General features: G+C 42.5%; 1 protein-coding gene across 12 annotated transcripts in view; it reads left to right on the top strand.

Annotated features, from left to right (window-relative positions):
* Nucleotides 1-26,873, top strand: part of LOC128694512 (E3 ubiquitin-protein ligase TRIM13-like) — a 221,962-nt gene that overhangs the window by 148,742 nt on the left and 46,347 nt on the right. For 11 of the 12 annotated variants that reach the window (XM_070098011.1, XM_070098017.1, XM_070098020.1 and 8 more), the window contains one exon: nucleotides 250-429. The exons of the other annotated variant lie outside the window; for it this stretch is intronic. In XM_070098011.1, coding sequence (XP_069954112.1) covers nucleotides 250-429 — 180 coding nt within the window. The remainder of the gene's footprint in view (nucleotides 1-249; nucleotides 430-26,873) is intronic. 12 annotated transcript variants of the gene reach the window in all.

The raw sequence follows: 26,873 nt of genomic DNA, 5'->3' as shown, positions 1-26,873 counted from the left end.
AGCATATTCTAACCTAAGCACTCTGTAATCCAGCACCCTACAGGTCCCAATGATGCCGGATTAGTGATGGCCGATCTGTACTGACACTCTGTACTGTTGATAATAAGACTGACACTACACTGGTAATAATGGACTGACACTATGCTGGTAATAATGGATTGACACTACAGTGGTAATAATGGACTGACACTACACTGGTAATAATGGACTGACACTACACTGGTAATAATGAACTAACATTGTTGACAGGTTAAACACCTGAAGGTGATGAATGGAAGCATCAAGAAACTGGTTGAAGCTGGCCAGGTGGTTGCTGTACAGCGAGACAGAAGTGGCCTCAGCTCCTCCAGAATAACTTTACAAGATGGTCAACTGCACCTCCACACTCTACTACACCAGTCTCCACCCACCCATTCCTACTCTCTCCAGGTAACTGTATGACACTAACTGGACCTGCACATACTGCTGCACCAGTCTCCACCTACCCATGCTTACACTCTCCAGGTAACTGTTTCCCATGACAAGAAGCCCCCTCCCTTAATTTAAAGAGGTTATAAATGTCTAATTTTAATGATAAATGAACATTACCTTTATTGAAGACTCATGTTGGCATATGGAATATGGCAAGGAGGGGAGAGTGAAGAGAGGTTATTGTTTAGAATGGCAGGAGGAAAAGACAATAGATTATTACGAAAAAAAAACAATAGATTATTATGGAATGTTTCATATGAACGTGCAGGGTAATGTTCACTCGCTGAGAAACAATGCCATACTGACTCAGAATGCGTGCATGGAAGGCTTCGTGTGCGCATGGCAGGTGGACACATTTGATATGGCAGATGAAATCTGAGGTGAGGAATGAAAATGGAGACAATATTTTGACGAAAAGTCATCGATAACTGAAATCAATGAAACTGGGGGCAAACAAAAACCGACATTCCACTGTATAGGCATTTTCATTAATCCATATATATTTTTTCAAAATTATACAACACGCTACATAATATATAAAGATGATTTACCAACAGAATAAACTGACATAAATATGAGATGTGGTAGCCAGGTGGCTTATCAGAGTGATAGCAAGAATTAGTTTTTCTCTGTCCAGCAATAGAGAAAAGGTGTACACACTGGTATTACTGGGGGTAACTGTAGAAAATTATTCCTTTCGTATGCCTTCACTTGTAGCTATAATAATAATACAGCGGACCCCCGGTATTCGATATTAATCCATTCCTGAGAGCTCATCGAATGCCGAAAATATCGAAAGGCGAATTAATTTTCCCCATAAGAAATAATGGAAATCAAATTAATCCATGCAAGACACCCAAAAGTATGAAAAAAAAAAATTTACCACATGAAATATTAATTAAGTTTAATGCAATAGAATAATTACAATAACATTAAAAATAGATTAATAACAATAGAATAATTGACACTTACCTGATGATGGGATGGGAGGAGGGGAGAGTGTGGATGGTGTTAGTGTTCAGAAGGGGAATCCCCTTCCATTAGGACTTGAGGTATCAAGTCTTATTTCCCTTCTTCTTTTAATGACACTAGGACCAGCTTCAGAGTCATTGGACTTGTGTCGCACAACATATCTGTCCATAGAGGCCTGTACCTCTCGTTCCTTTATGACTTTCCTAAAGTAGTTCACAACATTATCAGTGTACAGGTTGCCAACACGGCTTGCAGTAGCTGTGTCAGGGTGATTTTCATCAAAAAAGGTTTGCACTTCAAGCCACTTTGCACACATTTTCTTGATCTTTGAAAGTAGACAATTTCTTCAATTTCTCTCTCCCCTCCTCCGAAGCAGTTTCCTCAGGTCTGGCCTCTTGCTGTTGAAGATGATCTAGCAGCTCATCAGTGGTTAGTTCGTCATTGTCCTCCTCCACCAACTCTTCCACATCCTCCTCACTAATCTCCATGCCCAAGGACTTCCCCAATGCGACAATGGATTCCTCAACTGGCATACACTTCTCAGGGTTAGCCTCAAACCCTTCAAAATTCCTTTTGTCTACACATTCTGGCCACAGTTTTTTCCAAGCAGAGTTCAAGGTCCTCTTAGTCACTTCCTCCCAAGCCTTACCTATCAGGTTTATACAATTGAGGATATTAAAGTGATCTCTCCAAAACTCTTTTAGAGTCATTTGAGTTTCTGTGGTCACTACAAAGCACTTTTGAAACATAGCTTTTGTGTACAGTTTCTTGAAGTTGGAAATGACCTGCTGGTCCATGGGCTGCAGGAGAGGAGTGGTATTAGGAGGCAAAAACTTGACCTTAATGAAGCTCATGTCCACAGAAAGTCGCTCTGCTATGTCTGAAGGATGACCAGGAGCATTGTCTAATACCAGGAGGCACTTAAGGTCTAATTTCTTTTCAGTTAGGTAATTTTTCACAGTGGGGCAAATACATGGTGTAACCAGTCATAGAAAAAGTCCCTAGTGACCCATGCCTTACTGTCTGCCCTCCACAGCACATACAAATTAGCCTTGAGGATATTCTTTTGCCTGAACAGCTCTGGGAGTTTCTGAGTGATACACCAATAAAGGCTTCACTTTGCAATCACCGCTAGCATTGGCACACATCAGAAGAGTAAGCCTGTCTTTCATAGGCTTATGTCCTGGGAGTGCCTTTTCCTCCTGAGTAATGTAGGTCCTGCTTGGCAATTTCTTCCAAAACAGGCCTGTTTTGTCACAATTAAACACTTGTTCATGTTTCAATCCTTCACCCTCTATGTACTCCTTGATTTCATGCACATATTTTTCAGCTGCTTTGTGGTCCGAACTGGCAGCCTCACCATGCCTTACCACTCTGTGTATGCCACTACGATTCTTAAATCTTTCAAACCAACCTTTGCTGGCCTTAAATTCACTCACATCACCACTAGCTGCAAGCAATTTCTTTACCAAATCATCATGCAACTACCTAGCCCTTTCACAAATGATCGCTTGAGAGATGCTATCTCCTGCTATCTGTTTTTCATTTATCCACACCAATAACAGTCTCTCAACATCTTCTAACACTTGCGATTTCTGTTTCGAAAACAAAGTTGCACATTTTGCAACAACAGCTTCCTTGATTGCCGTTTTCCTGCTCACTATAGTAGAGATGGTTGATTGGCGTTTACTATACAACTTGGCCAGCTCCGACACACGCACTCCACTTTTGTACTTTGCAATCATCTCTTTCTTCATTGCAATAGTCATTAGCACCTTTTTTCTCGAAGGGTTGGCACTAGAAGCTTTCTTGGGGCCCATGGTTACTTATTTTGCAGAAACAAGCACCAAAAACAGTGATATTATGGATAATATGGAATGTACCGAATGTATCCTTAGATGCACGCACACTGGCTGGCTTGTAAACACTGGCACACATGGGGCAGTTCAGGCCACACGTGGACACATCTTGTACGAATCGCATTGAATAGCGGGTTTTCGATTGAATGCCGAGACGAAATTTTTGCGTTAAAATGCATCGAATGCCAGATTTATCGAATGCCGATGCCATTGAATGCTGGGGGTCCACTGTACATACAGTGGTACCCCAGTTATCGGCCGTAATCCGTTCCAGAAGGTTGACCTGAATCTAAAATGGCTGAAAACCGAATCAATATTTCCCATAAGAAATGATGTAAATGCAATTAATCCGTTTCAGACACCCAAAAATATTAAAAAAAAAAAAATACATTTTTTAACCCTTTCAGGGTTTCTGATATACTCACCAGGGTTATTGACGTACTAGTATGCGTAAATTCTAACGCCTTCAAATCTAGCAAGAGAAAGCTGGTAGGCCTACATATGAAAGAATGGGTCTATGTGGTCAGTGTGCACAGCATAAAAAAAATCCTGCAGCGCACAGTGTGCAATGAGAAAAAAAACTTTGACCATGTTTTTGGTTTAAAACAGAGACTTTGTACTGTATTTTCATATGGTATTTATGGCTGTATTCTAGTTTTTCTGGCCTCATTTTATAGAATGGATGACATATTACAGAAATTGAGATGATTTTGATTGGTTTCACAATGAAAAGTACCTTGAAATTGAGCTCAAAGTAGCAGCAATGTTCAGTTTTTGCCAAAGTTCAAAAGTAAACAAATCATTCCACACGTCCAATACACATCAATTGGTGAGTCTAATATTCTTTCACAAGTGCGCTCATATTATTTATACCATTTCTACACTAATGTAGTAGTCTGCATAACAGTAAATCTTCTATTTTTTGTGAGAATAAAAATTCAAAGTAGAAAGCAAAAGAAATGTAAGAGGGGCCCGGGGACATGACTAATGAACAGAGGAAATGTTATTTTATTGCCAGGAATGTCTGTCTTGCTTATTCTGGACCCTATTTGGAAATTAACATCTTTTGAAATTTGCATGAAATTGGCAAAATTGCCAATCTCTGACCACTTTATTGGATAGTTGAAATCGGTAAATGGGTGGTTTCTTGTACTCATTCAATAGAAAAAATAAAGTTCTAGCAAAATAATTATGATTTTTGTCGACTAGTAAGAACATAAGAAAAGAACATAAGAAAGAAGGAACACTGCAACAGGCCTGCTGACCCATTCTGAGCAGGTCCATGTCCCCCCTTCCCCTGGATTAGCCCTATGCCCCCCTCCCCAGATTAGCCCAATGATCCACCCAGTCTGGTCACCTCCACTCAAGGATGGAGCATGGCACCAGACCCAGCATCTCAAGCTAGTCAGGTCCAACTCACACCCACCCACACCCACTAATGTATTTATCTAACCTATTTTTAAAACTACACAATGTTTTAGCCTGAATAACTGTGCTCGGGAGTTTGTTCCACTCATCCACAACTCTATTACCAAACCAGTGCTTTCCTACATCCTTCCTGAATCTGAATTTTTCCAACTTGAAACCATTGCTGCGAGTCCTGTCTTGGCTGGAAATTTTCAGCACGCTATTTACATCCCCTTTATTTATACCTGTTTTCCATTTATACACCTCGATCATATCCCCCCTAATTCTACGCCTTTCGAGAGAGTGCAGATTCAGGGCCCTCAGTCTATCCTCATAGGGAAGATTTCTGATACATGGGATCATCTTTGTCATCCTCCTCTGTACGTTTTCCAGAGCATTTATATCCATTCTGTAATACTGTGACCAGAACTGAGCAGCATTGTCTAAATAAGGCCTAACCAAGGATATATAGAGTTGAAGAGCAACCTGAGGACTTTTATTATTTATACTCCTAGATATGAAGCCAAGAATTCTGTTAGCTTTATTGCAAACTGTAGTGTAAAGCACCCTTCTGGCAAGACAGTGATGGAGTGAATGATGGTGAAAGTTTTTCTTTTTCGGGCCACCCTGCCTTGGTGGGAATCGGCCGGTGTGATAATAAAAAAAATAAAAAAATAATGCACTTTTGTCTTGGTTTTAGATTACTGCTAACCAGAACTCCTAAATCCTTTTCGCAATCAGTAGTACAGTGGACCCCCGCTTAACGATCACCTCCAAATGCGACCAATTATGTAAGTGTATTTATGTAAGTGCGTTTGTACGTGTATGTTTGGGGGTCTGAAATGGACTAATCTACTTCACAATATTCCTTATGGGAACAAATTCGGTCAGTACTGGCACCTGAACATACTACTGGAATGAAAAAAGTTCGTTAACCGGGGGTCCACTGTATTAAGATCTACATTATTTAGTTTATATGTGGCATGGTTATTTAACTGTCCAGTGGTAGTGGCCGAAAATAGGGCTCAAAGTGGGCGAAATCACCGATGCATAAACATCGTCGAGACAGCTAACTTTGTTAGAGCATAATTTTGTAAGTTTTCCATCAAATTTCTTACTTTTGGTGTCATTATGATTGGGAAAAGATTCTCTATCATTTCATAAGAATTTTTTTTTTTTTTTTTTTTCAAACAAGTTTAGGAGAGGGCCTCTTGATCCTGAAAGGGTTAAAGATTATCTATAGTTTTACATATACAAAACAGTGAGAAAGAACTAATTTTAATAATAAGAAGAATTTTAATAAGAAATGAACATTACATACCTTTATTGAAGACTCTTGTTGGCATATTATTTGCAGGTGACACTACATACATTTTCTCTCACCCAAGCCCAACCATATTAGCCAATACTGTAAATGCTGAATAACAGAAAATGTCTACCTGGACGATGACTAACAAGCTTACTTTCAATATTGACAAAACCTATTTCATTCAGTTTGAAAACAGAGCTATAAATGTTCCACTTAATATAATGATAAGCAGATCACCTGTCACATGATTCACAGATGGAAAATTCTTAGGAATCCACAATGACAGTAGCCTCAAATTTCAGACACATATACAGGTCCGCCATCACAAATCCGGCAATCAGTTATTCGGTTCCTTCAGTTATTCGGCACTAATTTTGGCCAGCATAATTTCAAATTTCCAGGGTCGCCACACCAACCTGCTGGTACTGTTTGGTAGCGCTACTTGCTGCATAAGTGATTCCAATTTCTTTTTCTCCATTTATTGTTTTAACCTGCTTACTTTTAGCCCTAGCCATGGCTCCAATGAATAAAAGAAGTGCTTCTCATTATGTAAAGCACCGACACAGTACATTATCCATTAAAGATAAGATGGTTTTGAAGCCACTGTCGGTTGTCCTGAGCTCAGTCTCATGAAGCAGGAGAATATGCTTTATTATTACGCTAATATCAACACTACAGCTTATTTGCCTATCACAATTGATCTAATATGACATAAGAAACAATATAAATAACATAAAACGTGTTAAATACTCCAGAATGAATAATATTTGGCATAACACCGAGCAGTTCGACAGAGTTATGAAAAGGATATGGTAAACAAATACCATTCTCCTATCCCTGTCTTGGGGCTTATATTAGAGAAAACAGAGTATAGCACAGGGCTAACTGTGATATACACTCATACTGCACCATAAACATGAAACAAAAAAGTTATTTTCTCTCTATAGATTATCACACATAGCAGCATATGTGTAGAGAACCTAGGATAACCCAAAAAAAAGTCAACATGGCTTATTTTTAGTACCTGGCTTGGGTTAGCCATATATGATTTTTGTAAATATTTGATTCCCAGCCAGGGTAGAAACATTGGGCATTTCTTTACACCTGTTGTCTGTTTACCCATCAGTAAATGGGTACCTGGGAGTTAGTCGACTAGTGTGGTTGTTATCCTGGGACACTGACCTAATTTTCTTGAAATACTCTGTATAACAAGCGGCTTTCTATATAGTAGTATGTCACTGTTGTCAGCTAGGCCTGTATACCTTGTACATGTACCTGTAGTAAATAAAGATATTATTATTATTATTATATTATTATTATTATTTTCTCAGTTGTTTGTTGGGTTATCTTATTCAAACTTGGGCAATATATGAAAGAAATCAGACCATAAATAGCGGAGTTCACTTCTCAGCCATTAGCGGCCGCTTAGCGGTATATTTTTGTATGGTTGTTATGGTTATATTCTCATTTTTTCGGTCTCATTTGATAGAATGAAAGATATATTACAGAAATAGATATGATTTTGATTGCTTTCATGACGAAAAGTACCTTGAAATTGTGCTCACAGTAGCGAAAATGTTCTATTATTTAGCGAATCTCAAGAGTAATCAATGACGTCACCATCCAATACCTGTCCGCCTGCCAGTCCAATACGTAGTCAAGAATGGCTTGTCATTATTTATACAATTATTACAATAATGCAGTAGTCTGCATAACAGTAAATCTTCTATTTTTTTTTTGTGTGAATAAAAATTCCAAATGATAAGCAAGAGTAATATAAGAGGGGCCTGTAGCCGTGACTAATGAACAGATAAAATGTTATTTTAGTGCCAGGAATGTCTGCATTGTTTATTCTGGACCCTATTTTTAAATTGGCATCTGTCGAAATTTGTGTGAAATTGGCCAAATTGCCAATTTCTGACCACTTTATTGGGTAGTTGAAATAAGTGAATGGGTGGTTTCCTGTACTCAGTTGACAGACTAGAAGTAAATAAGTTTATTCAGGTATACACAAATACAGTTACATAGTTTATCATACATAGCAATGCATGTATAAAGAACCTAGGATAACCCAGAAAAGTCAGACAAAGTGACTTATTTCCCATACCTGGCTTGGGCTTGCCATATATAATTTTTGGTAAATATTTTTTTTTATTGGTTGTTTGTTGGGCTATCTCATTGAAACTTTGGCAATGTATGATGGAAAGATGTTTCTTAACGTTCAACAAAAATAAAAAAGATGGACGATAAATAAGGGAGTTCACTTCTCAGCCATTAGCCGCCTGTTTGCAGTATATTTTCATATGGTTTTTATGGTTGTATTCTCATTTTTTTGGACTCATTTGATTGAATGGAAGATATATTACAGAAATAGACATGATTTTGATTACTTTCATGATGAAAAGTACCTTGAAATTGAGCTCAAAGTAGCGGAAATGTTTGATTTTTGACGATGTTCAATGAACTGAATAAATCAAGTTGGTTAATTTTATTAAGTTTATTCTAACCTAACCACTCTGTAATTTGGCAAACTCAGTAATCCGGCACACTACAGGTCCCAATGATGCCAGATTTGCGATGGAGGACCTGTACAACAAATTTCCAAGAAAATCTCTAAGACCATAGGCATATATCAAAGATATGGTACTATGTTCCACAACCAGCTCTCCTTGCCCTGTATCACTCACTCATATACCCATATCTTACCTATGGAATTTGTGCATGAGGCTCAACAATAAATCATCTCAGACCATTAATAACCCAGCAAAAGGCTGCAATCAAAATGATGACAAATTCCCTCTCCAGACAGCATACTCCACCAATATTCAAAAATCTAAACTTACTCACTGTCAAGAACATCCATACTTATTATTGTGCCTACTACATACATAGAACACTACACTCAGATATAAACCCTCTACTCAAACTTCTCCTTACCAACCTTAACAGGACACACGACCATAACACAAGACACAGGTCACTCTTTGATGTTCCCTGTGTCCATCTCGCACTGTGTAAAAACTCTATGCATATAAAGGGCTCAAAAATTTTGAATTCACTACCAGTGAATACCAAAGGAACCCTGTCTGTACATCAATTCAAGACTCTTCTTGAAAACCACCTACTCATCCAAAACTAAATACAGTGGAACCACTACTTGCGAGTTTAATCCGTTCCATGACCTTGCTCACAACTGGATTTGCTCATTTGCAGAGTCAATTTTCTTCATTTATATTAATTGAAATGCAATTAATCCATTCCCAGCTCTCAGGAGTCTAACAGGATACTTCAGTATTTCACTAATATCATCTATATGGCTTATTTATCTATCACAGTTCATCTAACATGACATAAACAATATTAATAACATAGAAACATGATATATACACTAGAATGAATGGAATATTACATATGTGAGTAGTGTTAGTGGAGGCAGAGGCACAGTGGCCATTGTTGTTATGTATTATAGGGCCACCATGGCGGCCATTGCTCCTCCTGACATACCTTCCCATGCTTTTATTATAACAGAAAATGGAGTGTTTGTGAGGCAAACTGCTTTAGATTACTGCATACATAGTTTCATAAATCTTTATTTAATTTGAAAAAAAATATTTTATTTTAATATTTTTGGGTGTGGGGAACGGATTAATTTTATTTCCATTATTTCTTATGGGGAAAATGGTTTCACGATTTGGCAATTTCGACATTTGGCAGACTCTCTGGAATGAATTATGTAATCACAATACTCGGGGGTCCACTGTACAATAATAATAATCCAAGGTAGTAGGTTGGTAAACAGCAACTGCCCAGGGAGGTACTACCGTCCTGCCAAGTGAGTGTAAAACGAAAGCCTGTAATCGTTTTACATGATGGTAGGGTTGCTGGTGTCTTTTGTCTGTCTCATAAATATGCAAGATTACAGGTAAGTCTTGCTACTTCTACTTACACTTAGGTCACACTACACATACATGTACAAGCATATATATACACACCCCTCTGGGTTTTCTTCTATTTTCTTTCTAATTCTTGTTCTTGTTTATTTCCTCTTATCTCCATGGGGAAGTGGAACAGAATTCTTCCTCTGTAAGCCATGCTTGTCGTAAGAGGCGACTAAAATGCCGGGAGCAAGGGGCTAGTAACCCCTTCTCCTGTATATATTACTAAATTTAAAAGGAGAAATTTTCATTTGTCCTTTTGGGCCACCCCACCTCAGTGGGATACGGCTGGTACGTTGAAAGAAGAAAGTAGGTTGGTAAACAGCAACTGCCCAGGGAGGTACTACCGTCCTGCCAAGTGAGTGTACAACGAAAACCTGTAATTGTTTTACATGATGGTAGGATTGCTGGTGTCTTTTGTCTGTCTCATAAACATGCAAGATTTCAGGTATGTCTTGCTACTTCTACTTGCACTTAGGTCACACTACACATACATGTACAAGCATATACACCTACCATCCGACTTACAACCTGCTCGACTTATGACCACTCGACTTACGACAGTGTTTTTTATGCCAAATTTCTGGGAAACAAACAACTATTTGTGTTATACACAGTGTTTATAATAAACCTTACAGTATAAAATACAGTACTAACAGCATAAAAAGTAAAGTAAAACATGAAATACCAAAATAAAACAATAAAATAAAGTCATTACAAAAATGTTTTGTTGATATTCAGTAGCAAAGTTCGACTTACGACCATTTCGACTTACGACCGGTTTCTCGGAACCGAACTCGGTCGTAAGTCGGATGGTAGGTGTATATACACACCCCTCTGGGTATTCTTCTATTTTCTTTCTAGTTCTTGTTCTTGTTTATTTCCTCTTATCTCCATGGGGAAGTGGAACAGAATTCTTCCTCCGTAAGTCATGCGTGTTGTAAGAGGCGACTAAAATGCTGGGAGCAAGGGGCTAGTAACCCCTTCTCCTGTATAAATTACTAAATTTAAAAGAGAAACTTTCGTTTTTCTTTTTGGGCCACCCTGCCTTGGTGGGATATGGCCAGTTTACCTGGAGTTTACCTGGAGAGAGTTTCGGGGGTCAACGCCCCCGCGGCCCGGTCTGTGACCAGGCCTCCTGGTGGATCAGCCCCTGATCAACCAGGCTGTTGCTGCTGGCTGCACGCAAACCAACGTACGAGCCACAGCCCGGCTGATCAGGAACTGACTTTAGGTGCTTGTCCAATGCCAGCTTGAAGACTGCCAGGGGTCTGTTGGTAATCCCCCTTATGTGTGCTGGGAGGCAGTTGAACAGTCTCGGGCCCCTGACACTTATTGTATGGTCTCTTAACGTGCTAGTGACACCCCTGCTTTTCATTGGGGGGATGGTGCATCGTCTGCCAAGTCTTTTGCTTTCGTAGTGAGTGATTTTCGTGTGCAAGTTCGGTACTAGTCCCTCTAGGATTTTCCAGGTGTATATAATCATGTATCTCTCCCTCCTGCGTTCCAGGGAATACAGGTTTAGAAACCTCAAGCGCTCCCAGTAATTGAGGTGTTTTATCTCCGTTATGCGCGCCGTGAAAGTTCTCTGTACATTTTCTAGGTCGGCAATTTCACCTGCCTTGAAAGGTGCTGTTAGAGTGCAGCAATATTCCAGCCTAGATAGAACAAGTGACCTGAAGAGTGTCATCATGGGCTTGGCCTCCCTAGTTTTGAAGGTTCTCATTATCCATCCTGTCATTTTTCTAGCAGATGCGATTGATACAATGTTATGGTCCTTGAAGGTGAGATCCTCCGACATAATCACTCCCAGGTCTTTGACATTGGTGTTTCGCTCTATTTTGTGGCCAGAATTTGTTTTGTACTCTGATGAAGATTTAATTTCCTCATGTTTACCATATCTGAGTAATTGAAATTTTTCATCGTTGAACTTCATATTGTTTTCCGCAGCCCACTGAAAGATTTGGTTGATGTCCGCCTGGAGCCTTGCAGTGTCTGCAATGGAAGACACTGTCATGCAGATTCGGGTGTCATCTGCAAAGGAAGACACGGTGCTGTGGCTGACATCCTTGTATATGTCGGATATGAGGATGAGGAACAAGATGGGAGCTAGTACTGTGCCTTGTGGAACAGAGCTTTTCACCGTAGCTGCCTCGGACTTTACTCTGTTGACGACTACTCTCTGTGTTCTGTTAGTGAGGAAATTATAGATCCATCGACCGACTTTTCCTGTTATTCCTTTAGCACGCATTTTGTGCGCTATTACGCCATGGTCACACTTGTCGAAGGCTTTTGCAAAGTCTGTATATATTACATCTGCATTCTTTTTGTCTTCTAGTGCATTTAGGACCTTGTCGTAGTGATCCAATAGTTGAGACAGACAGGAGCGACCTGTTCTAAACCCATGTTGCCCTGGGTTGTGTAACTGATGGGTTTCTAGATGGGTGGTGATCTTGCTTCTTAGGACCCTTTCAAAGATTTTTATGATATGGGATGTTAGTGCTATTGGTCTGTAGTTCTTTCCTATTGCTTTACTGCCCCCTTTGTGGAGTGGGGCTATGTCTGTTGTTTTCAGTAACTGAGGGACGACCCCCGTGTCCATGCTCCCTCTCCATAGGATGGAAAAGGCTCGTGATAGGGGCTTCTTGCAGTTCTTGATGAACACAGAGTTCCATGAGTCTGGCCCTGGGGCAGAGTGCATGGGCATGTCATTTATCGCCTGTTTGAAGTCATTTGGCATCAGGATAACATCGGATAGGCTTGTGTTAATCAAATTTTGTGGCTCTCTCATAAAAAATTCATTTTGATCTTCGACTCTCAGTCTGGTTAGCGGCTTGCTAAAAACTGAGTCATATTGGGACTTGGGTAGCTCACTCATTTCCTTGCTGTCATCTGTGTAGGACACATCTTGTTTAAGTAGGGGCCCAATACTGGACGTTGTTCTCGATTTTGATTTGGCATAGGAGAAGAAATACTTTGGGTTTCTTTCGATTTCATTTATGGCTTTTAGTTCTTCCCGCGATTCCTGACTCCTAAAGGATTCTTTTAGCTTAAGTTCGATGCTTGCTATTTCTCTGACCAGTGTCTCCCTATGCAATTCAGATATATTGACCTCTGTTAGCCGCTCTGTTATTCTTTTCCGTCGCCTGTAAAGGGAGCGCCTGTCTCTTTCTATTTTACATCTACTCCTCCTTTTTCTTAGAGGAATAAGCCTTGTGCATACATCGAGTGCCACCGAGTTAATCTGTTCTAGGCATAAGTTGGGGTCTGTGTTGCTTAGTGTATCTTCCCAGCTTATATCGGTTAGGACTTGGTTTACTTGGTCCCACTTTATGTTTTTGTTATTGAAGTTGAATTTGGTGAATGCTCCCTCATGACTAGTCTCATTTTGTCGGTCTGGGGCTCCACGCATACATGTCTGAACCTCAATTATGTTGTGATCTGAGTATATTGTTTTTGATATGGTGACATTTCTTATCAGATCATCATTGTTAGTGAAGATGAGGTCTAGTGTATTCTCCAGTCTAGTAGGCTCTATTATTTGCTGGTTTAAATTGAATTTTGTGCAGAGATTTAAAAGCTCGTGTGAGTGTGAGTTTTCATCAGAGCTGCCTCCTGGTGTTATTACTGCAACAGTATTATTTGCTATATTCCTCCATTTTAGGTGCCTTAAGTTGAAATCCCCCAGGAGCAAGATGTTGGGTGCAGGAGCTGGAAGATTTTCCAGACAGTGGTCAATTTTTAACAGCTGTTTCTGGAATTGCTGGGATGTTGCATCCAGAGGCTTGTAGACTACCACAATGACTAGGTTTTGGTTCTCGACCTTTACTGCTAAAACTTCCATTACATCATTTGAGGCATTAAGCAGTTCTGTGCAAACAAGTGACTCTGCAATGTACAGGCCAACCCCCCCCTTTTGCCTGTTCACTCTGTCACATCTGTATAGGTTGTAACCTGGGATCCATATTTCGTTGTCCAAGTGATCCTTTATGTGGGTCTCAGTGAAAGCCGCGAACATTGCCTTTGCCTCTGCAAGCAGTCCACGGATGAAAGGTATTTTGTTGTTTGTTGCTGGCTTTAGACCCTGTATATTTGCATGGAATATACTCTAGAATGAATAAAATAAGTCATTATTGTATGTCACGAGAGGTGCTGTGTTGTGTTGTTGTTGAGTATATAAGGGTCACTGAGAGTAAGCCGTCCATAGGAAATCAAGGACAGAATTAACATGTTCCAGTCAGAGTGCAGCAGACACTTCCTCACAGGGCAGCCCTCCCAGGAAGTCCTACAAAGATTGAGAAGAGAGCTAATTGCCCTAATAACCCAACATAAAAGAGATCTTTGGGATTATCTGGTGCGCCAAGCAAACCAGTATAAACGCCACCCAGACCAATTCTGGAACAAGATCCGTAGACTCCTAGGGGCCAATCACACTCCCACTCAACACCTCACTCACTCCTTCACTAACGAAGATGGCGAGGAAGTGACTACCCTACTTGATGACCCACAGGACCAAGCCAAGCTGATGGGTGATGTGTGGGAGAACATTCTCTCACACAACAACAGCAGAAGATTTAACAATACGTATTCACTACCAGTGAGTCAACCAATGATGTGATGAGAACCTGGAAGACTTTCATCCTATACCATCAACTGACACATTTCTCGAAAATGAACACCCCCCTTATCAGACCAATTACGCTCAGGGAAGTGTCCCAAGTCATAGGGCGACTGAGAAACACAGCTCCTGGCCCATAAGGCATAGCAGCTAAACAACTAAAGTAGCTTCCCCATAACTGCAAGATGTCACTGGTGAATATCTACCATGCCATCTTGGCATCTGGTCACTTCCCAGTGGCTTTCAAGACAGCTAGGATGATCTTCATCACCAAACCCAACAAGGACAACCGCAACCCCGAGAACTACAGGCCCATCTCCCTACTCGAAGTCATGGGCAAAGTCTTTGAAACAATAATCTCTAACAGACTAAACTACTACATGGAGTTCAACCACCTATTCTCTGAAAGGCAGTTTGGCTTCAGGTCCTGCCGTAGCACACAGCATGCCATAAATATCATCTTTGATGCCGTGGCCAGCCTGAAGAAGCAAGGGAACCTGGCCCTGATCGCCACCAGGGATGTACACAAGGCCTTCGACAGCCTATGGCATGATGGTCTCATTTACAAACTCGTAGACCTCCCTGATCACAACTGGACCTCTCTCAGGCTCATCTACAACTTCTTAACAGGAAGAAGAATCATCCCCACCTTCCATGGAGTGGAATTGACTCCCTTCACACCATCAGCAGGAGTACCCCAAGGCTCTTGCCTCAGCCCTATTCTCTTCAACATATACGTCAACGACCTCCCCCAACCTGAACATAATGACACCATCATCACCCAATTTGCAGATGATGTCATCCATGTTGTCTCCTCTACCCCCACAGCTGATGCAAATAAGCATAGGAGAGCAATAGAAAAAATGAATGAAGAACTAAATAGAACAGCCAGGTGGGAGAAGAAATGGAGAATCACAACCAACCCAGACAAAGTCCTCATCAGCACCATCGGATGCTTGCCATCAACCATAGAAGACAAAGGGGTCATTTCCATCAGAGGCACCTGAATTGCTATTAGGAATCCAAACAAGATCCTTGGATACGAGATCGACAGATTACTCATCGCTACATCCCACATAACCAAAAAAGTAAACCTAGCGAAAGCCCACCTTGGCCAACTTTATCGATTCAGAGCAGCCCCTCCCCACATCAAACAACACCTGTACAAGATGATGATCAGACCTCTGCTGGAATACCCCTCTGTTCCAGTGTCTCTCACAACCAAAGCCAACATGCTAAAAGTCCAAAGAGTCCAAAACAGAGCCCTCCGCTTCATCACTGGCACCAGATTCAGAGACAGAATCAGGACCGAGGACCTACACATACAACAGAGAATCGCTGCAATCAATGTCCGGCTAGACAGACTAACGAAGAGACAACTATATGACATGCAGGAACTCTATGTACCTGACAGAGAGAACCCCCCGCCCACCAGTGAACATGACCAATTATACCATTAGCACCCCTCCTCACGGATCCCAAAGAATGACCCTCCAGCAAAGAGTTCGGCGCTTCATCCACAAGGAGAACTTCCCTCGACCGAAAATCTTAAGCGACCCCCCCACAGAAGAAGAATATATACCACCGGAACCATTCTATGTCCAGTAACATGGACTAAAGCTCCCCATTTCCAGGTGACCCACTTCTATCAACCAACACCTCACAACTAACCTTGTTACACCTACAACTATCCTCCAGCAGGACACCACCTCAGTCACTGCTTAGCCAGTCAACTCCAGGTGAGCAACCAACCTCCATCAAATGACCTGCAACTACCACCTGCAGCTGCGGCCTTCTGACCAACCTTTTGCAGGGAGAAAAAAAAAAAACAAGCAGTATGCATCCTTCCAATTCAATGATGCACTGGTATACAGACAATATAGCAGTGTGCAATTGATGGGAAGGAGGTATACCTCTCTCATAAAACCAACCTCTTTATGAATTACTCAATATGCACACACGCTTATTCAAATTACACCAAAGTGGATAGGCCACTAACCTTTTAACCCCATGACTGTCACAACCCCCAGTCCTGAGGTGTCTCCTGGTGTCGCAAAATTTAAAAAAAAAAAAAAATCTTATGAAATGATAGAGAATCTTTTTCCGATTGTAATGACACCAAAAAAAAGAAATTTGATTGAAAACTGACGGAATTACACTCTTGCGAAGTTAGCGACCTCAACGATATTTACAAATCTGCAATTTTGCCAATTTGAGCCCCATTTTCGGCTAATTCCATTGTTCCAGTCGACCAAACTCATAGCTATTTCTTTAGAACTCCATATTGTCTATCGATTGAGTACAAGAAACTGCCCATTTACCGATTTCAACTACCCAATAACGTGGTCAGAAATTTGCAATTTGGCCAATTTCACGAAAATTAAAAAATATGACAATTTCAAAATAAGGTGCAGAATGAACAATGCATACATTCCTGGCTATAAAATAACATTTTCTTTGCTCATTAGTCATGTCTCCAGGCCCCTCTGATACTACTTTTGCTCTATTATGAATTTTTATTCAAATAAAAAATAGAAGATTTACTATTATGCAGACTACTGCAATACTGTAATAATTGTACAAATAATGTCAATCCATTCATCACTGCATATCAGAATGGCTAGTTGGACATTTATTGGACAATGACATCATTTGTTTACTTTTGAACATAGGCAAAAATCAAACATTTCCCCTACTTTGACCTCCATTTCCAGGTTCTTTTTACAGTAAAACCAATCAAATCACCTCTATTTCTATAATATGTTTTCCATTCTATCAAATGAAACCAAGAAAATTAGAATAGAACCATAAATACTATACAAAAATAGACCACAAAGTCGGCATTTTAATTAAAAAAAAACGATTGAAGTTTTTTTTCTCATGTACTGCGTGCTCCAGGATTTTTTTATATGGTGCACACTGACCACACAGACCCATTCTCTCACATGTGGGCCTACCAGCTTTCTCATGCTTGATTTGAAGCTGCTAGAATTTATGAGTATATATCCTTTTCAAAGGGGGCTCCTTAGCGTGGTGAAGAGGCTCTTGGTCTGAGGAATTAGACCTGTCGATCTCCTTCCTCAGACCGAACCTAATTACTCCTCAATCCCCCCTTCCCTATCCCTTCCTCCCCATCTTCCCCTTTTTCCTTTCCTCCTCCTCCTCCCAAACCCTCCCTTTTGCCCTTCCTCTTTTTGGCCTTTGGGATTTTTCCCACAGGCACGCTAGTTCCTAGGTAGGGGAAAGGGTACCGGGGTCCATTCCATTCTGTTGAGGTTCTTGGCGGTGGCGTAGTTTGCCGTGGAATCTGGATCGCCTGGGGATGTCCCGATCCCTCTCCGGTATCCCAGAGGGCGGCTTTGGGTGTCTTTCGGGTGACAGGTGTATCTCTGGAAGCCACCTTTTTGATTCCGGGGGTGGTGGCCGAAGGAGGTATGCTTTGTGGCAGATATCTGGCTGCCCTCTCTTTTGTCCACCGAGGTAGCTCGGCAGATGTGAGGTTGTTATCCCAGATTGCTGGTTTACTGGCATGAAGGGTAGGGTATGGCACGAGTTCCATGCTGCATCTGTGCCACTTGCGGTGCTGAGGTCCTCTTGGGCATGGAGGGACTATCCCTCCCCCGTCCCCCCTCTTTTTATTCTTTTTTTTTCTTTTTCTTTTCTTCTTTCTTTTTTTTTCTTAGAAACAAAAAGAAAGAAGTAACCTAACCATGGAGTTCCCAATCCATGACCCCGCTACCCCCGGGCCTCTTTTTGTTACAGCACCTCGTTCTGACCTCGCCTCATCTTTTGACCGCTCTTTGGACACTCCTAAGACCCCTGTACCTCTTGCTGGTGCTGTTTCATTACCTGCTTCAGCTGCCGGGGTTTTGACTGACTCCTTCAATTTGTCTGCCCTCCACTGTCCTTTGACTATGCTTCCGGCTGCTCCCTCTATGGTACAGCAGTTTTCAAATCACCGGCCCGTCAAACGTCGGACCAACTCTGGTCCCACTTCTAAACGCCATCGACAATCTCCTGATGATGTTACTTCGTTACCTTCCCATTCTACTTGGAAAAGACCAACACATCATGCACTCGCTCTCCACACTAAGTTTCAGGCCACACAATAGACTAAATTCTTTACTTTAAGACCGACTTCTTCTACTGCCTATCTTTCCGATCATAGTATTGGCAAAGTGCTCCTACGCCATGTTGGTAGAGATATTTCCTTTCATGCTCTTAAGAGTGGTATGCACATCATCACAGTCCAGAATGCTACCCAAGCTCATGATCTTTCTCTTCTTTCACATATCGATTCTATTCCTATCATTATTGAAAAACATCATTCCCTCAATTCTTGTAGTTGTACTATCATTCTGCCCCATACCATAGTCCAACAGAATTTCCAGACATGTGGCAATGACATTCTCGAACAGCTGGAACTCCAAGATCTCCCAATTCTCAAGGTAGACACTTATGTTCTTCCCGCCCACGGGCGGAGACAATACCCTTGCAATGTGGTTCATTTAACTTCTGACAGCCATGAACTCCCATCCTCTGTTTATGTAGCAGGACATAGGTTACAAGTTCGAAAGGTGATCCCTACACTGCAACAGTGTAGAAATTGCTGGCGATTTGGCCACCCAGTGAAATATTGCAGATCTATAGCCGAATGCCCAGTCTATGGTGCCGATGACCATTCTAATACATCTTGCAGTCGACCTCCCTCTTGCCTTAATTGTCATGAGGCTCACCCTACTCTCGCCGTTGCCAGGTCTACTTAAATGAGAGGGCAATTCATTGCCTCAAAGAGGCAGAAGGTCTTTCATATGCTATGGCAGTTTCTCATCTCTGCCCCCAAGGGAGACTACCCTGTGTTTCTTATTCTCGTGTTTCAAAACGTCCTCCCACTTCTGGGGTCCCATCTTCTGCAGCCTCCTCTGTGGTTGCCCCTCCCATAGCCACTCCTGTATCTATTTATTTTGCTGTCCCGTGCTCAGACGTCCCTACTTCAACACCTCAGTCTGTTCTCACTTCTTTGTGTTCTCCCTCACATACCCCGGTGTCCACAAGACATCGTACGACACCTCCTCCCAATAGTCCCTCTACTTCTCTGAAGTCCAGAAAATCTTCATTAACCCCTCCTTCCCTTCATCCACCTCCACATTTTACCTTCCCGGTCTCTGTACCTAGGTCTTCCCCTTTCACTGGCTCTGTTACAAGTGTGGAGGTTCATCCTTCTCCTTGTACTGTGCCTTCCTCTCCTGTCCCCTCTCAAGTTTCTTCCTCTTTGCCACCTCCCAGGTTTCTGCCTCTTCTGTCCCCTCTCACACTTCTCCAGTTCCCTCCACCCTTTTGCCCCCCTCCCTACCTTGGTATAGTCCATTTCAGTTCTGATCTTTACTCAAACTCCTCCTCCTTCCATCTCCAATATTGTCTCCCATACGACATTTCTGAACTCTGAAACACTTGAAGCAATCTCTGAATATATTGCAGAGACCAAACCATCAATGGACACTGATCCACTCTCTGTTCCTTCTCTTTCCTCTTCTCCATCTGTGAAACTTCTTTCTTCACAGCGCACCGTTCCTTCGCTGCTTGAACGTTTTCCGCTGCCACCGCATGTGGACTTTTCTAACTCCTCTAGTCTGTAAGTACCCTTACCTGTGGATTTCTAGTATCTTTATCATTGCCAATCATGGCCTATTTACAGTGGAATGTACGCAGCCTCAGGGGTAATCGGGGTGAGCTTCAGACAGTGCTCTCCCAATTTTCCCCTGTTGGTGTTTGCTTACAAGAACCAAAATTACACTCTGCTGTTATCTATCCCATCTCAGGCTACAATTTATTGCATTGTTCAGATCCTTTTTCCTGATGGGACCTTTAACAAAAGTGCCCTTCTTCTACGCACTGATATTCCGTACCATCAGCTATTTGTTCGTACTTCACTGCATTACACAGCAGCCCGTATCCACCTGCATAGGTGGTATACACTCTGTTCTTTGCATCTCTCTCCTTCTCGAGCATTATCTATTCCAGATATTGCCTTTCTTGTTTTGTCATTACCGCCACCACTTCTGTTACTTGGTGATTTTAATGCCCATCATTTCCTCTAGGGGTTTTACTGTGATTCCCATGGCATTCACCTAAAGGCTTTTCTTGCTTCCCACCCCCTCCATATTTTAAATACAGGTACTCACACTCACTTTGATCCTCGTACTCATACTCTCCCTTGCATCGATCTCTAAGTCTGCTCTTCCTCCGCCGCACTAGACTTCACCTGGTCTGTTCTCCCGGATTTACATGACAGCAATCATTTTCAAATCATTCTTACTTCCCCTTCATATTCACCACCTCTTCATAACCTACGCTGGCAATTTGATTGGGCAAATTGGGACCTTTACTCACACCTAACTGTTTTTAGTGAGGCTCCTTCTTCGTCCTCCATTGATGAGCTTTTACACCTCTTCTCGTCCTCAGTTTTAACCACAGCTTCTCATTCTATACCCCAAACCTCGGGCAAGCATTCTCAGAAATGCGTGCCTAGGTGGTCTCCTGCTTGTGCTCATGCAGTACATTTGAAATGCACTGTGTGGGGTAGGTACAGGTATAATAGAACCACTGAGAGACTTCTTGATTTTAAGCAGAAGCGTGTGATCGCTAAACGCACTTGCTGGCAAGATTATGTCTCCACCATCACCTCTGCTTCCTCTATGAGTGCAGTCTGGAAAAAAAGTACGGAAACTGAGTGGTAAACATTCTCCTGACCCGGCTCCTGTTCTTCAGGTTGCCAGTGTTGATATAGCAAACCCACTAGATGTTGCCATTGAAATTGGCAATCATCTGGTCTGTATTTCTCTGGGGCTCCATCTCTGCCCCTCGTTTCTTTACTCAAAGTCTGCCAGAGAATTAGCACCCTTGGACTTTTCTTCTCTCAGAGAAGAACAGTATAATGTGCCTTTTACACTTCAGGAACTGGAGCCAACACTCTCAGCTTGCCGATCATCAGCAGCTGGGCCTGACGACATTCATATTCATATGTTACAATATGTACATCAGTCAGCCCTTGCAGTCCTCTTACGCCTTTTCAATCTTATTTGGTCACAAGGAGTTCTTCCAAAGCTTTGAAATCTGCCACTGTTCTCCCTTTCCACAAACCAGGTACTACGGGACATGAAGCCTCCCACTATCGTTCCATTGCTCTTACCAGTGCAGTTTGCAAAGTGATGGAACGTCTGGTAAATAGACATTTAATGTGGTATTTAGAGACACAACAGTCTCTCCACTCGTCAATATGGCTTTTGTAAGGGCCGTTCTACCATAGACTCCTTACTACGTTTGGATTCATATGTTTGTAATGCCTTTGCAATTAACCACTCAGTTATTGCCATATTTTTTGACCCTGAAAAGGCATATGACACAACTTGAAGGTATAATATTTTGGCCCAAGCCCACTCTTTAGACCTCCGAGGCAATCTACCATCTTTCCTTAAGAACTTTTTAACTGACAGACATTTCCGTGTTCGAGTCAATAATGTGCTCTCCCCGGACTTTGTCCAAGCTGAAGGTGTCTCTCAGGGATGTGTTCTGAGCACAACACTTTTTCTCCTTGCTATAAATGATTTGGCCTGTTCTTCCATCCAATATTTGGTCATCACTCTATGTAGATGACTTCGCTATTGCTTGTGCAGGCGCTGACTGTCACCTCATCACAGTTTCTCTGCAACATGCAGTCTACCATGTTTCCAATTGGGCCACCACACATGGGTTTAAATTTTTCAGTACCAAAACTCACCAAATTACTTTCACTAGATGCTCTGTTATTTCCAGTCATCCTTTGTACCTTTATGGCTCACGTATCCCTGAACGTGATACAGTCAGGTTTCTAGGCCTTCTCTTTAACCGTAGGTTATCCTGGAAACCTCGCATTACCTCTCTGAAGGCAACTTGTCACAGCCAGCTGAACCTTCTTAAAACCCTTGCTCATCTTTCATGGGGAGCTGATCGTCGAACTCTCCTTCACCTACATTCGGCCCTCATTTTATCGAAACTCGATTATGGTGACCAGATCTATTCAGTGGCCTCTCCTGCTACTCTCTCTAGCCTTAATTCCATCCATCATCAAGGATTACGTTTATACCTTGGTGCTTTTCGCTCTTTCCCTGTTGAGAGCCTCTATGCAGAAGCGAATGTTCCATCCTTGTCTGATCACCATGATGCCCATTGCCTTTGCTACTATGTACGCTCTCATGATCTCCACAATCCTTCCATTTATAGAATAGTCACCGATATTAGTAGACATTATTTGTTCTCCGCCCCTGTTTGCTCTGTCCCTTTTCTCTTCGCCTACATTCGCTCTTGTCTTCCCTTCAGTTGCCACTTTTCTATGTTCATGTAGCATCTCACTTTTCCCTACCCCTCTGGGAAGTTCCAGCTGTTCGAGTCTGTTGTTTCTCACTCTCTTGCTCAAAAGCCCAACTGCATATGGTAGTTTCCCGCTGTCTTTTTCTTGACCACTTCCACTCTCATTCTCATGCCATTGCCGTGTACACGGATGGCTCTAAGTCTTCTGAGAGTGTCGGATTTGCAGCAGTGTTTCCGGACAGCGTCATGCGAGGGCATTTACTGTCTTCGGCTAGCATTTTTACTGCTGAATTGTGTGCCATTCTTGCAGCACTTATCAGTATTGCATCTTTGCCTGTGTCATCATTTGTGGTTGTTTCAGACTCCCTTAGTGCTTTACAGGCTATACGAAAATTTTATACACCTCACCCCCTAGTTCGCCGTATCTCTACCAAACATAAAGATATTGTTTTTTGTTGGGTCCCTGGTCAAGTTGACGTACAGGGCAATGAACAGGTAGACATTGCTGTGTGGTTAGCAGTACATGACCTTCCAGTTTCATATAGAGGTGTTCCACTATTTTGCTGTTATAGCTACCCACCTTCACACTCATTGGCAACAACGTTTGTCTGCTCTGCTCAGTAACAAACTTCATTCTGTTAAACCAAGTATAGGCTACTGGCCGTCTTCTTGTCATCAGTGTCGAGGTTGGGAGATTACTCTCTCCCACCTTCGCATTGGCCACACTCATCTTACTCATGGATATCTCATGGAGAGATGCCCTGCTCCTCTCTGTGAGAATTGTCAGGTTCCAGTATCGGTCAGCATTATTCTGTTAGACTGCCCACTCTATCAATGAGCACGCAGAATTTACCTCCGCTGTCGTCTTCACTCTGCTGCTATCTCTTTACCTTTCCTTCTTGCTGATGAACCCACCTTTCATCTGGACTATCTCATTGACTTTTTGACAACTGACTTACTCCACAAACTCTGATGATACCTTTAGCACTCTCCTCATCCCTTTCTACCTCAATCTTTTGCTACCCTCTACCCACGCACTGTTTTCTGTAACCTACTAATCATCCCTCCCCCCCTTCTGCCACCCAATACCCTCACTTCCTTCCCTACCCTGCAGTGCTGTATAGCCCTTGTGGTTTAGCGCTTCATTTTTATTATAATAGTAATAAGCATGACCAACTTCCACTAGTGGATTTTTCCTCTATAGATGCTGTCTATAAGTGCTTCAACTCACTTGTCTGCAGTACATAAGCCCCTTCTTCAAGCATATGCTTGACCACATTTCCAGGTTGATTACATCAAATTCCTTCTGATCTTCCTGGCAGGCCTCTTCAAGGGGGACTACATTTATGTAGCAGTTCAGGGAAACCAGTTAACACAACTTTTATAATATAATAATACAGTGGAACCCCGGCTTTCATCCTTAATCCGTTCCAGAAGGTTGGTCGAAATCCGAAATGGACGAAAATCGAAGTATTTCCCATAAGAAATAATGTAAATCCAATTAATCCATTCCAGACACCCAATAATAATAACAAAAAATACATTTTATAGAGAATAACTATATAGTTTTACACACAGAAAACAATGAGAAATAAATTTAAAGCACTAATTTTCTCTGTTTTTACACAGGAAGACACTAACAATATCCCAGTAATTAATTTTTATAGTGGACCTGAAGAAGATAAATTATGTAACATCACAGTCACTAGTGAAATGGTTATGAAACTCTTGGTCTGAGGAACTAGACCTGTCGGTCTACTTCCTCAGACCAAACCTAATTACCCCCAAATCCCCCGTTCCCTATCCCATCCTCCCCTTTTTCCTTTCCTCCTCCTCCTCCCCACCCCTCCCTTTTGCCCTTCCTTTTTGGCCTTTGGTTTTTTTTTTTCCCACAGGCACGCTAGTTCCTAGGTAGGGGAAAGGGTACCGGGGTCCATCCCATTCCGTTGAGGTTCTTGGCGGTGGCGTAGTTTGCCGTGGAATCTGGTTTACCTGGGGATGTCTTGATCCCTCTCCGGTATCCCGGAGGGTGGCTTTGGGTGTCTCTCGGGCGACGGGTGTATCTCTGGAAGCCACCTTTCGGATTCCGGGGGTGGTGGCCGAAGGAGGTATGCTTTGTGGCAGATTTCCGGCCGCTCTCTCTTTTGTCTACCGAGGTAGCTCGGCAGATGTGAGGTTGCTATCCCGGATTGCCGGTTTACTGGCATGATGGGTAGGGTATGGCACAGGTTCCATGCTGCATCTGCGCTACTTGCGGTGCTGAGGTCCTCTTGAGCGCAGAGAGAGATTTCTGGCCCTTTCATTCCTCCTAGGAACTATCCCTCCCCGGTCCCCCCTTTTTTTATTCTTTTTTTTTTATTTTTATTTTCTTTTCTTTCTTTTTTTTTCTTAAAAACAAAAAGAAAGAAGTAACCTAACCATGGCAGCCCTAGTCCATGAACCTGCTACCCCCGGGCCCCTTCTTGATACCACACCCCGTTCTGACCCCGCCTCGTCTTTGGACCACTCTTCGGACACTCCTCATGCCTCTGTACCTCTTGCCGGTGCTGTTTCCTCACCCGCTTCAGGTACTGAGGCCTCGACTGACTCCTTCGATTTATCTGACCTTCGCTGTCCTCTGACTATGCTTCCGGCCTCTCCCTCTACGGTGCGGCAATTTTCGAATCGCCGGCCCATTCCACATCGGACCAACTCTGGTCCCACGCCTAAACGCCAACGACAATTACCTGCTGATGATACTTCTCCACCTTCTCGTTCTTCTCAGAAAAGATCGACACGTCCTTCACTACCTTTCCACGCTCAGTTTCAGACTGCACAATGGACTAAATTCTTCACTTTACGACTGACTTCCTCTACTGCCTATCTTTCTGACCACAGTATTGGCAAGGCACTCCTACGCCATGTTTGTAAAGATATTTCTTTTCATTCTCTTAAGAGCGGTACGCGCATCGTCACCGTACAGAATGCTACCCAGGCTCATGAGCTTTCTCGTCTTTCCCATATCGATACTGTTCCCGTAACTATTGAAAAGCATCATTCCCTCAATTCTTGTAGTGGCACCGTCATTCTGTCCCATACCATAGTTCAACAAAATTTCCAGACATGTGGTACTGACATTCTTAAACAGCTGGAACTCCAAGATCTCCCAATCCTCAAGGTAGACACTTACGTTCTTCCTGCCCGAGGGCGGAGAAGATACCCTAGCAATGTGGCTCGTTTAACTTTTGACAGCCGTGGACTCCCATCCTCAGTTTATGTAGCAGGACATCGGTTACAAGTTCGAAAGGTGATCCCTACACCGCAACAGTGTAGAAATTGCTGGCGATTTGGCCATCCAGCAAAATATTGCTGATCTATTGCCGAATGCCCAGTCTGTGGTGCCGATGACCATTCTAATACGTCTTGCAATCGACCTCCCTCTTGCCTTAATTGTCATGAGGCTCACCCTTCGTACTCTCGCCGTTGTCAAGTCTACTTAAACAAGCAGAAAATCCGTTACCTCAAAGAGGCAGAAGGTCTCCCTTATGCCATGGCAGTTTCTCATCTCCGCCTCCAAGGGTGACTACCTCGTGTTTCTTATTCCCGTGTATTCCCGTGTTTCAAAACGTCCCCCCACTTCTGGTATCCCATCTTCTGCACCCACCTCTGTGGTTATCTCTCCCATAGTCACTCCTGTAGCTAATTCTTTTGCTGTCCTCGGCTCAGACGTCCCTACTTCAACGTCTCAGTCTGATCTCGCTTCTTCGTGTTCTCTCTCACAAGCCTCAGTAGTGACGAGATCTCGTATGACACCTCCTCCCAATCGTCCTTCTACTTCTCAAAAGTCAAAAAAAGGTCCGTTAACACCTCCTACCCGTCTTCCACCTCCTCATTTTCCCTTCCCTGTCTCTGTACCTGGTTCTCCCCCTCTCACTGGCTCTGTTACAAGTGTAGAGGTTCACCCTCCTCCTCGTACT

Source organism: Cherax quadricarinatus, chromosome 60 (assembly GCF_038502225.1).
Source record: "Cherax quadricarinatus isolate ZL_2023a chromosome 60, ASM3850222v1, whole genome shotgun sequence".
Classification (NCBI taxonomy): Eukaryota; Metazoa; Arthropoda; class Malacostraca; order Decapoda; family Parastacidae; genus Cherax; species Cherax quadricarinatus.
Note: the sequence above shows the minus strand (reverse complement) of the source record. Positions and strands in the feature narration are given on the sequence as shown.